This window comes from Triturus cristatus, chromosome 7 (assembly GCF_964204655.1).
Source record: "Triturus cristatus chromosome 7, aTriCri1.1, whole genome shotgun sequence".
NCBI classification, from domain to species: domain Eukaryota; kingdom Metazoa; phylum Chordata; class Amphibia; order Caudata; family Salamandridae; genus Triturus; species Triturus cristatus.
The window spans coordinates 769,140,356-769,153,268 of NC_140590.1; the positions used below are offsets into that span (position 1 = coordinate 769,140,356).

The 12,913-nt window shown below is 48.3% G+C and overlaps 1 protein-coding gene across 5 annotated transcripts in view; it reads right to left on the reverse strand.

Annotated features, from left to right (window-relative positions):
- Nucleotides 1–905: 905 nt before the first annotated feature.
- NOTUM (notum, palmitoleoyl-protein carboxylesterase) overlaps nt 906–12,913 on the reverse strand; it is a 125,240-nt gene continuing 113,232 nt past the window's right edge. For all 5 annotated transcript variants that reach the window (XM_085617552.1, XM_085617556.1, XM_085617555.1 and 2 more), the window contains one exon: nt 906–8,335. In XM_085617552.1, the coding sequence (XP_085473678.1) occupies nt 8,029–8,335 (307 nt within the window). In that variant the 3' untranslated portion in view covers nt 906–8,028. The remainder of the gene's footprint in view (nt 8,336–12,913) is intronic.

Sequence of the window (12,913 nt, forward strand, 5' to 3'; positions counted from 1 at the left end):
CTGATGAGTATCATCCGGCCGGTTCCCCAGGTTGCTGTGGGGGAAAACCCCCCAGAGATTCCGGAGGAGTGCTGAGCTGTGTCAAATGTCCCCTAGAGCACCCAGCCCCCTCTCACGGTGGGGAGCACAGCGATCGGGCGAAACTCCATGAGCAGACCCCCTGCTCCTCACCTGGCGGTCACTAGTTTCAGACGCACACACGCCCAATATCCGATTTGGCGCAACCGACACCAGGAGCGCCTCCCAGTAGCCGGCTGGTGTCATCTACGTTATGGGGGGAGAGCACTGCACCCTGCTGCACAGCGCAACTCACAGACCTCAGATGGATGGGTGGGGTCCACTGCTCAGGCCTAGGCCCCATTGTGATGGCCCAGGATATGTGGCTGTGGCTCCGGTCTCCAAGATGGGAAGTCAGAGCATGACGAGAGGCATTTAAAGGCAGTGACAGTCTTGTAAAAGGATCGTAGTCCCTGCCACCTGCAGGATAATCAACGGATTAGGCTCCCAGGCCAGTAGAGGCTCGCTACATGGCGGCTATCTTGCTGCCAGGCTCTCTAGCGCCACCAATTTGTTAATTTACTTTTGCTCCATTTTTTAAATTCGTTTTGGGATATTTATTGCTTTGCATTTTGACTTTATTACTGCTGTAGTACTGCATACATACAAGCTAGCACGAGCCTTGGATCCTCAGTGAGACAGTGTCTAAGAACCCTCTTATCACGAGGACCAAGATCTGGATTCCTGCAACTTTAGCAGATGACTTTTTTGCCTTTATTCTGAAGACAGTGCAATAAAGAGAAAGGTTTATATACTTTTTCAGTGTTTGTGAGATACAGGCATGTATAAACAACAGGAACCATAACACATCTACATTTAAGCATATAAAACACCAAAATACACAGTGATTTTTAAAGATGCAAAATAATATTTATTTTACAAACACCACAGAAATGTACTATAAAAAGTCTGAAGGCATTAGAATGGACAGTCGATACAATACAAAAGAGTAAAACACTTATAATGTCCCTTAGGAGAGCTTTAAGCATTTGTATCAAAAGGTTCAATTTCTAGTGAATGCCAACTTTGTGTACAAATTTAGATGAAGTGCCTTAGAGCAAAGCCTTTGCTGACTTCTAACGTCAATGTACTTGATCCAGGGCAATATCAAAGTCTATTTTCAGGGTGAGAAGCTATTCCTGTCAAAATAGTGACAGAGTCGTATTTTACATCTAGTCCCAGCCTGAACAGTAACCACAGCATACTCCTTCCTTCTTCGTGAGAGATCTGCAAATTGATTAGTCTCTGATGGCCTTTTCTGATAGACCAGTGTAGTCCAGTGTCAGGGTAAGTCTTAATCCCACAAGAGGCTTTGGGTGACCCACAGTTGCTCTTTCAAGAAGATGCTAGTCTGCAACCATAGTAGGTCTGTGTTAATTTCCAATATACCGTTGTTTCCCTCAGCAACATTATAATAAGGATTTAGACACTTTATACTTCTCTACTGTGAATTCCGTGATATGGGAAGCATGCCTGGATCGAACACTGTTCCTGGCCAACAAAACATATTCAGGTATAATGGACGCCTACTGTGGCTACTTCTTTTGTGTCCCACTGTGGTGACTGATAGACTGCCCTGCCCACAGTGACCCTACTGAGGTCTGGGTGAGGTATATGCACGTAGGGGCTTTGGTCAAGTTTATGAAGGTCCAGTCCTATGAGCTAAGTGTAAGGCCTGTGTTTGAAGAGAAGGTCCTTGAGTGGAGATGTTATGCAGAATATATAGGCATCTGATTATCCTCACTGTAGAAAAAGTTTGTAAACCTCTGGTGCTCTAAAGCCCATGCTCCACAAACATGGGCACCATGTGCCCAAAGATTACAAGAGCACCTGCCATGGTCTGTTAAAACTGTCAAGCTCCCAGATATTGAGCGGTAGCTCTAACTTCTTGACTGGACTTATACCTACTGAACTAGCCCAGGGTGTGCTTATTCCATCTACTACGTAGCCTTGTGTGATTTGGTTACCCTGCCACCTGTCTAAGCCGAGGAGAAGCTACCTAAACTACAGTGTGCCTCTATGCCATCCATCATGTTCTTATGAATATATCGGTTCTAGATGGCCAGCTTAATCTGAGTTTCCTTTTCCTGAGTGTTCAACTATTCCCACTGCTGTTGTAAAAATTAGAATGCTTTCAAAGTTATCCAGGAAATGGCCTAAGTCAAATTCCCCTAATACAACTGTGTTTGGAAGCCGGGTTGCCACATATTCTTGACGGTGTCTCGAGATCAAAGTATCAGTTCCTATCATTTAGCAAGTGTAGAGATGGCGTGCACTAAGCCATAAGCAAACTATTGTCTTTATTTTTTCTTAGATTATCATGGTGAATGGTTTCCTTCAATTCAACCCTCTGGGAACTTGTGCTACTAATACTACATTATGCCCTGCTGCTGCGAGCAGAAGTGTATGTGCAATGCAGTTAATGTAAAAAAATCTGATATTTTGACACCCCTTATCCACATTTAAGAGGCTAAGGCTACAGACTTAAGAAGTTTCGTGCTTTTTGTAGCCATTCGGGAAATGTTATAGCAACCCAATACCTGCTCAACCTCTCAGATAGAAGCAGGTGCATGCATGCACTGACAACTTTTTGTTTGAAGGCACTGATATTAACATTTCTGTACACAGCTTTTCTCAGATGGACCCTTCTTCTAAGCCCGCCAATTGTTTTCTGCAGAGTTGGCCACCTAAAAAAATTGTTCAGCGAAACAACTTGCACACCCCCTCACTTGTGCAGAACCGCTTTGCACCATAAAGGGTTCAAGGTTTTCACCAGAATGGGCAAAAATGCTATTTTGTGTTGTTGTACCCCTAGCCACTAATAAAAAAACTGCGTTTTTTGTCTAATTTGGTATTTGTGTCTGCCTATGGCTATGTTACCTCGCCTTATATAAACACCGGCCCTGGCAAGCGCCACCTTTCACCAGAAACTATGGAGCAGGCATTGGCATGCTTTGACACATGAGATAAGTTCAATGGAGTTCTGAATACCATATGTGCTTTCTCTTCCAAGGGAGAAAGCAGGATGTACCACCAACTGGAGAGTGGCAGTCATGAACACAGCGAGCATAGGTGTAGCTTATTAACTGTGAGGCAAAAAAAAAAGTGAAAGGACTGCCAAAATGTACCCGGTTAATAGCAACAAAATACTTAGACAGGCCTGGGAGAAAGAGCCCAGGCAAGAGGACCTCCACTATACACTCAAGTGGGAAACGATCAAGATTCCCCGGACCTCCCGATAGGAGCAGAGAAGGGACAAGATAGAGCAGTTATGGCTGCTTTGTTAGTCGTTCAGATCCATATACTGGGGTGTCCGTTACATTTGCCCTATATTCTATTGGTTGTTCAGGAACACTAGTGTGACAGGAATTATCATGATCGTCGCCAAATCTGAAACTCGTCTGTTGCTATATTCAGTGTTGTTGTATAGTGGTGGGGTAATTGGAACAGTATAAGCAAACAATACTTTGCAATGTCCTACTGCTGTATAGAGGGTTGCGACCAGTGGGCCAAAGCCGTAAGATCTACCTGCAGAGTACAGATGAAGGGACAGTCATCCAGTCTAAAGTGCTCAATAGCAAGACTGGGATAACAGACATCAGCAGCAACGCCCCTACTGACATGACCAGAGGCACACACGCACAGGTCAGTACCCCCAGCACCGGAGAGCAGGGTACTGCTCAGTCAGGACTTTGATGGAAAACCGTTTCCAGTGCAGCAATCAATCAAAATCAGAAAGCAATGCATCTTGACCAATGGCATGCATGCCGTTTATGAAATTAAGGCCACGTGTTTCAAGTTCACACAGAAAGGACTTCCTGAAAGGAAGTCACCTCTCTCTGATTTTATACATTAAGCACTGAACATATAATTTTATTTCTTAGCATGTAACACACTGTTATATACATTCGTCAGTAATATCAGTTCCTCCACATGATGGGAGAGACAGTCTTCATATGGACCACGGGTCCTTACCATGTCTAGAAAAGAATCAAGGGTGAGCTGTGGGAGCCTGAGCAGCAACGAAGGGCCATTGGCATTAGGATAGGGTAGGGCTGATTAGAGGCAGCAGGAGGTACTAATGTCATACGGGGCCAGGATGCAGTAGGGGGCTGTGAGGACCACCGAGGGTAGGATTGGCGGCATGGGTGAAAGAGACAACGTAGCTGGAGGACAAGAGGCAGGAGGAGGATCAGCAGCACCAAGGAATGGCTTGGAGAAGCAAAGGAGGAAGGAGCCGGAGATACGAGTATGCGGAAGACGCTGGCACAAAGGAAGGAAGGAAAGATTAAAACGCACCAGGGTAGTGGTCAGAAGGACGGTAACAGAGGAAACGCAGAAGGTGAAGTAAGGCCACAATTGTATCATGGGAGGAGCAAGCGGGGAAGATAATTGGTAAAAAAGCCAGCATGGGAAGTACGATGGGAACCGCGTAGAATGAGGGACAACAAAGGAAGCTAAAGTGCCAGTGTGTGACGGAAAGTGGCAGAACTGAGAAGGGTATCTGGGAAATGCATATTACATCAGGGATAATAAGGTATAGTGAAGATGAGGAGGGCAACCTAGGGGCAAAGGGCAGGGATGGGCACGATAGGCGTATAGCAAGGGTCAGCAAGGTAGGGCATGGGGTAGGAGTTGATGTGCAGCGTGGAGGAGGGCAAGTGGATGGGTAAAAGGGTGGGCAGTAAGTGACAGCAGTGTGTGGGACAGTATAAGAAGAGTCAAAGCAAAAAGGGGTAGATAAAAAAAAAAATCTGGAAGGGTGAGGAGCAGCAGAGGGAGGATACGGAGATGCCTGGTGAACGGTAGTAGCAGAGGGCGAGGGGAAGCAGATGGAGCAGCAAAGTAGGGACAGGGTGCTGGGGGTGCGAGAGGTAGAAGAGGAGGGAAAAGGGCTGAAGGTATGAAGGGCGGTCAGGGAAAAGGTAACCGGAGCGAAAGAAGATCTATGAGAGAGACGGGGAGCGGTCATGCAGTGGTGGGAGACTACACTTGGTGTGAGAGGTGGCATGGCGCAGCATGCTGCCTCTCAGATGAGGCAGTCTGTACATTTACATATAAATACAATTTGCACAATAACAAAATAAATAAAATCCTGTCGCCGTGGCAGCAGCAGAGCATGGGCGGCATGTCCTTCATTCTTTAAAAAAATATGTTACAAAATAATATACTTTTTCATATATTTCTTACTTAGATTCTAGTAGTTAGAAAACACTCTATAAAAGAAGCCCATAGACAGGCTGGACGCAGGAAGCCCTTGACGGGTATCTTTCAGTCTGTCACTACCTGGGATGGAGGATAGTACTTGGGAAGGGGGGAAATAGGAAGCGCTCTTCTCTTGTCAATGCAAACAAATCCAGTGCTTTCCGTGAAGGTAAGGAGTCTGTGAAGAAAGGGCTCTGTTCTAGCAGACTTATTAATGTAACAACTACAAACTTCAAGGTGCAAGGTTTTGGTGAAGTGAGGAGCCCAGCACATCTAGCTGCTTGTAGGTGGCTGATGGCTTGTATGAGAAGTTGGCCACGACTGGCTGAGCAGAGCACCTTGACTTCATGCATGACCTCATGGTTCTCGCGACAGTCTTGGTCATGCGTGTGCAAGTGCTCCTTATTCATGATCATCTTTGGTGAAAAGTTGCCCGTGGTGGGAAGAGTGTCACGCTTTCATGTTATTCTTGTAGAAGGTATAGTACACAGCAGGACGAACATTGTCTTTTTATGGTGTTGTGGGGGAGAGGGACGATTTTTAAATAGTAATCTTTTGTGAAGAGTCAAACATGGTTTGCTCAATACCAAATTTTCTTGGCAATCATGGTAAAAGCACGATTGAGTGTCATGTTTTCGCTGCATTTTAAGATGGAGGATTGTCTATCACTGTGCATGTGCCAGCTTTTCACAGTAATGTTGGGCGAAGAGTTGGCCACAGCTGTGTGATACGGCGTTTTCACTGCTTTCTTGGCTGAAGAGTTTGCCATCCCTGTACAAGTTTTCTTATGGTTTTCTTGGATTGGCCATATCTGGACGAGTTCGACACTCTCTTGGTAACCACGAGTGAAATGCGTTCCTGTTTTAGTTTGAAGAATTGTCCCTGCTGGGCAATTGTTCACATCATTTTGTTGGCTCCAGAATTGTACATAGGTAGGTGCATGCCACATTTACAGCGTAACCATGGCTGAAATGTACGATTTGGATTAACAAGTGGCACATTTTCATTATTATGCTAGGTGAAAAACTGGCACGAGCTCGGTAAGTTCTTACATCATTATCCTGGCTGAAGGTTGGGCTAAAGATAGCAATACGTTTCCATGCAAATTTTGACTGAAGCATGCCATGCTTGAGAGACTGCCAGGCGTTTAGGGCATCCATGGATAAAAGGTTTGCCGATGAAAGGTTTTCGTGCCACTCTTACATTAAGAGCTGGACATTAGCATGGGGAGTTCCAAGTCTTAAGTTTAAAAATGCCTCGATAGTTGGCTATTGCGGAGTGGTACATTTTCATGCAATCTAGAATGAACAGTTGAACTTGGTGAGGCAACTGCCGTGTTTTCTTTATAATTTTGGAAAAAGAAATGGCCAAAAGTAGATGAATTCCCCAGAGTGTTTTTTTTTTTTGAGAAAGGATTTGAAGAAATATCCGTTATGGAAGTTTGATTGGAAGTTTTTCAACTTAAGTTTTCAGATTTTTACGTTCTAGTTTTCGATCTGAACTAAAAGCAGCATGTTCTTAATAGAGGCATAGACTTGTAGAAACGTGGTAGAACAGTGCCAAGCCTTCTTAAAGCAGACCAGTGTCTGTAGTGTGGTTTATCTGACAACCCGTGGGCAAAGAACAAGCTCGGGGGGGGGGGGGGGAGCTGTTCTGAAGACTGTCCTGAATTGCTAGCCAAAGAATGAAGCACGTGTTGTACAGCGTTCACATCACCACGTGTAGAACTGCAACTAAGGAATGCCAACCCTGGTCTAATCAATGAACACTGTGCTGGAGGTGCAGAGGGAGATTGGGGTAAATAAAAGGGAGCTCTGGGTTTTAACAGGGCCAAATTTCAGGCAGAAGATGCAGTGGTTCCCAGAAGTCTTAAGTGGTTGGAGCATGGACAGAAAATGGAAGCTCCAGATGTCAAAGGTAGGCAGTCTGTGGTACATCGGTGTGCCATAAAAAGAAAAACAGCTAGATCAAAGGATGTCCCTCGTTCCCTTTCTTAGGTGCTTATAGTTTCTAGTACCAGCTCTTTGGTACTCCCTCTCCACTAACCTTACTGGTCCAACACTAAATCTCCTTGTACTAGGTGCCCCGCACCTGGTTCATCTTGTCCTTGCTGCTCCTTCAATCCTGTCCCCGTGTGCCACCTTCCCAGGCCTGTGTTGGATGGTGTTCTCCCCATTGGTCAGTTGCTCCTAGAGACTGCTTCGTCAGCTAATCTTTTCTGCTTTGTGACAGAATTCCTTTCCCTTAGCCACTTACTTGTGCCCCAACACCTTTCCTGGTCTGATTGGGTGCCTCCCAACCAACCCACCACTGCCTCCTCCTGCCTCACTCAGCAACCACGACTCAGCACGCCCAGGATCTTAATTGGGTCCAAGCCATGGTCCCATTCCCGCTAGCCCAGTGGCCCCATCAGTAACCCTGGCACCTAAACCCCGAAAGATGCAGGCGCTTGTTAGGTTAAAATCCATGCCACCCACACCTGGAGTCCTTGTCCGTCTGACCAGTGTATTCCCTACCGACTTTATTGGTTCTGCTCAGCATTCACAGGAGCAAGAAGCTTCTTCAGCTTCATGTCGTGCTCGCCTCCCTGAGTGTCCCAGTCCTCAGGGACTCCTACCGGATGCATACACTGGATATCTCCCTCCTCCAGCTGTAATTATTCAGCAAGATCAGGAGCTTTATTTGACTCCATGCCCTACCCCCATTCCAGGAGCACTCCTTCCCTGGTGCATCCTCCTCAGTGCTCCCAGTCCCCCAGTGTCCTCCCTAGCTGCCGCTGCTCAGCATGCCCAGGAGTTTGTTGGGCTCCATGCCCTGCTGCTGGGCCATCTTCTGCACATCAAATCCCAGGTGCATCAGGAACTGGACAGCATTCATCTCCTGCCCAGTGAACTGGTCCCGGATGGTGGGGCATGAGGGGTTACAATGGGGCCAAGGGCAGCTATCCACAAGATGCGTTGGGCACCCCTTCAAAGGTGTTCTTCCATTTTTGTTGCTGTCGTGGAGACTTCGGTCCCAGCAATGTAGAGCCCTTGGCAGAGAAGTGCCCTTCACCTGAATATCCATCCAGTGGCTGCCAAAGCAAGGAGTACAGATTAATGACCGCCAGGGGTTGACATTGAAAAGGGGGAAGAAATAGGAATGAGAGAGGCACAGAACAAGAACCAAACGAGATTCGCAAAGAAATATAGATAGGAACTTTTAACTTAGCAAGGAGGAGCCGACAGTGATGCGTTGGGGAGAGAAGGTGCAAAGATGAGTAGGCAAAGAGAAGAGGAGAGACAAATAGGAGAGAGGCAAGTAGATAAAGGAAATCGAGTGAGTAAAGCAAAGAGCAGGTGAGGAAGAAGTTTGTTACCTTTAACACCGGCTTCCTTGCTCGAAAGCTTAGCTAAGTTATTATTGCTCTCAATTGCTTAATTTGTAAAATAATAAGTGCCAGGAAGCCACTGCAGCTTGAACCACCTATTGCTCGTCATCGCGGTCAATGACGGTACCAAAACAACCCTTATGCCTGTAAGTGCGACAGTTCAGATTATTCGAGGTCCTTAAAACTAAATGAATGGTTGGGGAAGTAGGTATTAGTAATTTTTTATGTATGTTGTATTCATAAACAACTGTTTTTCTGCTCTTCTCTAAATTAGATGAGCAGAGACTGTCATACATGGGTTGTTGACAATTATGTACTGGTGCTGAGCACCAGAAACCAAATAAGTGCCAGTGCGGAGCACCGGAAACCACCGGCCCAAATTAAGCACTATTTCTCTATCAAAATTTCAACTGTTTATTTAAAAGTTGTACTCAAAGGCGACAGCAGAAGAGGGAGGTGTGTGTGTCTCTATACATATATCACCGTAAAAAACACAACGGCTATAGTGATGTTATAGTTAGCTACGAAAATAAGAGCCTAATTTGTTAAAATAACAGAAACTCGCAGAAAAAAAGAAAGGGAAAAGTGACGTTATAGTTAGGTGTTGATAATGAGTTGGGAACTAACGTATAAAAACTGGAAACCACTGAACTAATTATAAACTTGCACCCACGTCATGCATTGCTATTCACACATGTATTTAATATAAAACTCTGGTAATGTCGACTGACTTGTGAGGGCATGCTGGCATGTCCTAGGTCGTTTTCCTACAGTTCTACAGTTTGTACTTGACTTTTGCCTGAACGAACAGGTCAATCAAGCATCCCAAAGATTGAGACCACAGGGCTTGGCTAGGAGGTCATGGGGGTCACTCAAAATGCAACCCTCAGAGAGTAGGACTGCCATCATCTTACAAGTCTTTGTGAGACTGGCTATGGAGGCAGCATGGAGTTATAGCGAGGGAACTCCCCCACTGGCTTTCCCTGTTTAAAAAGTTCTGCCCGACGCCATTAAGAAACTAGTTACATACTAGTAACAATAGTTTTGAGGCTTGAAGCTATTTTTGAGTCACATGTTCTGTATTATTCTACCATCTGGTGATAGATCCCAGAAGTGTATATCTAAGTAGTGAGAAACGTATTTCCCTATTAAGTCAGGCACTTGGTTCTGTTATTACAAGCACGTTAGTAAGTAAAAATGCACCCGTAATACGAAAATGAGGTCACAAATATATTACAAGCGAAGAGTAATGTCACAAGTCCAGTTAATCTTTCCATCGCTGTATCTGAGGGCACCCCTCTTCTAGGCCTCCTTATTCCTGGGAGGAGGATGACCTTGTTAGCAGTATTCATTCTGCAGCCGACACAGGGCGCCTCTTACTGGCTGGTGAAGCCGCGCTGCGGCCACGATGTGCGAGGATCCTGCTCCTCCACACCCTACCCCCACCCCTTTCCCCAGCACCCTCAGCCACAGGAGGAAGGAGCTCTTTTAGCTCTCAGAGAAAGCACTTCAGTGCAATCATGAAGGTGTCTGCCTGCCCGTCTGCTTGTCTCTGATCCGACTCCCACCACTCTCGCAGAGGCCGCCGTTCCCCCCCAAGTGGGGGAGGGGGAGGGGGAGGCTCAGGGGCCGGCGCCATAACCCGCGCCAAGCCAAAGGGGGAAAACCGGTTCTGGGCGCCTTGGGGCGACCAGAAGCCCCCCCCGCCCCCACGGGACACCATGGCGGCGCCAAACTCCCCCCGTCCAATGGGGGGGGCTCGGCGAGGTATGAACCCCCCAATGGGGGCGCGTTACCTGAGTGGCAGGAAGCGTGGGGGGGGGGGTTACAAGCCGCCGCTACCCCAGGTAGCTCCTAACTTCGTGGAGCGGGGAGAGCGGCGCACCATTGGCAATTTTTCGGAGGCGAAGCGGACGACTGCAGAGGACGACTGGAGGCGAAGTGCTGCCGGAGGACTACAGGACCCGAGTCGTTCCCGGGGGAAAGCAGTGCTGCCCGGGAGGCGGTGCGCCCCTCCTCAACCGAGATCGGCGTGGGCATCGCGTGGAGCCAGCTGTTTGTTAGCTGCAACGGGAAGTGACCGCTGCTTGGCGTCCGGACCCGGTATAGACGCCGGCAAAGACACCCTCAAGAGGATTTCTGCTCACCCAACGCACAGATCAGCCAGGCAATACCAGATCAGAAGGTTGCGGCTTCGAATTACGGCGGGATCACAACGTGGCTTTGTGTTTCAGTGTTGCACTCTATGCTTATCGGAGCGGACGGTGTTACATCCAGATCGCCTAACACGGTGAGCCTAAAAGAATCCGGCGAGACCACAAAGGAGTCCGAATTCCTAGCGGGCCGCGAGCGGCGGCGACCCAGCGGGGGAAGCAGTCCCGACCCACAAAGGAGTCGGAATTTCAAGCGGTGCCCGGCGAGGAAGCCTTTCCAACCCGCCAGGGAGCACTGCAGCTTTCATACGAGGAACCTACGCCCGTGATACAAAGCGGCAGGCGGGGAGCAAGGCAGCCCGTTGTGTTAAAAAAATAAATATAAAAATTTAAAAAAAACGATTGAACAGCTCCACTTAGTGCACCTGAGGGCGGCAGCACCCCGCCACTAGTGATGGCGGAAGGGCAACCGGAGGAGCTCACAGAGCTGCTAAGGCACATCCGGGAGGCATCTGCAGTGCATGGCAGTGAGTGGCTGCAGCCACATCTGGGTCAGGAAGGAGGCAAGAGGACAGAGGCCCGGGGAACTGACGAAGCTGGCCCATCCTCACCCAAGAAACGCAAGACGGCAGCTCCCAGGCAGCCCCAGAGGAAGGTCCCCATGAAGAAGCCACAGAGGAGGGATCCGCAACCAGCGGGCACACCAGCAGGCGAACAAAGCGGAGGCCGCGGCAGGTGGTGAGCATATAACGACCATTGTCCAAGAATGTTTAAAATCAATGGCTCCCCTATTACTTAAAGGACTAGGGCAGGGGTGGCGGAGAGACAGGGGCGCAGCACGCAGATGATGTGTCTGGCATGCCTTGGCACTTACTAGACCCCGGTTGGGTGTGGCAGGCTAGGCTGCATGGAAAGGGAGCACGGGGTACACAGGGCGAACAAGGGTCCCCATTGGCGGTATGGGGGTACACTGGCAATACAAGCAGCCCAATGCTTGAGGCGACAGCCGCAGAGGCCCACACCAGGCCATCCCCTGGCCCCGCCTCCCTGACCACAAGAGCCACTGGCTTGGCAAGCCTTATTCCTGTGGCGGTCAAGGAAAGAATATGGCGCAAAGAGTTCATAGACATTTTTTCCCTGCTAGAAATCCAGTTAGAAGGGTTGGACCTCACAACCTGTGACAAGAAGGAGGAAGACAGGAGAGAGAGAGGCGCGGCGCAAAGAAAGGACAAAACTTTGGTAATTGGCTAGACGCGTTTAGAATTATGGCCTGCATCATAGTTATAAAATTTCCGCGCTGCGTAGCAGACCTATGGCTCTACAAGTCCAATATTCATTGGGCACAGAGATAATTCCCAGGTTTCGCATGGCTGGAATATGACAAAGGTTTCAGGTTAAAGATGCAGAGACACCCGGAGATGGAATGGAATGAGGAAGACGTGTCCGGCTTTATACACAAAATGCTAGTGGCGAAGGAGGTGAAAGCTTGGGCGGGGAAAAGTGGGGAAAAGTGATCAGTCCTTTCGGAGTTACTACCACAGAGGGAAGGGCAAGTCTGATCACAGGTCCAAGTTCAGCACGGGAAAGCCACCCTCGCCCAACGGTGCCTCAGCAATTTGCTGGAAGTATGATGCCAGGGAATGCACGTGGGGTGCAGCATGCAAATTCCAGCACGCATGCTCCAGCTGTGGGGGCGGGCACCCGTCAGTGGGATGTCGGGGCAAGCAGGAGCAGAAAAGGGACAAGAAGGATAAGAAAGGGAAACACTAAGATTGTTACGGCGAGGGGGGGGGGTAGCACAGGGTTTGGGCGATTATCAACTAGCCAGATCCCCAATTAACACACATCAGCTGCGCAGACTGGCAAACAAATACCCCAACAAAGCAGATGCGGCAGACTTAGTGGAGGGTTTTGAGGAAGGTTTTGTGATACCATTCACAGGTCCACTTCCCCTAGATGGGTCAAACAACCTGAAATCCGCAAGGGAGCACCCAGGGGTAGTAACCAAGAAACTTGAGAAGGAGAAGTCATTGGGCAGAATAGAGGGCCCCCTACCCCTACATTTGCGAAAGGGCCTGGTTATCTCGCCTCTGGGGGTGGTCTCCAAGAAGGAACCAGGGCAATTCAG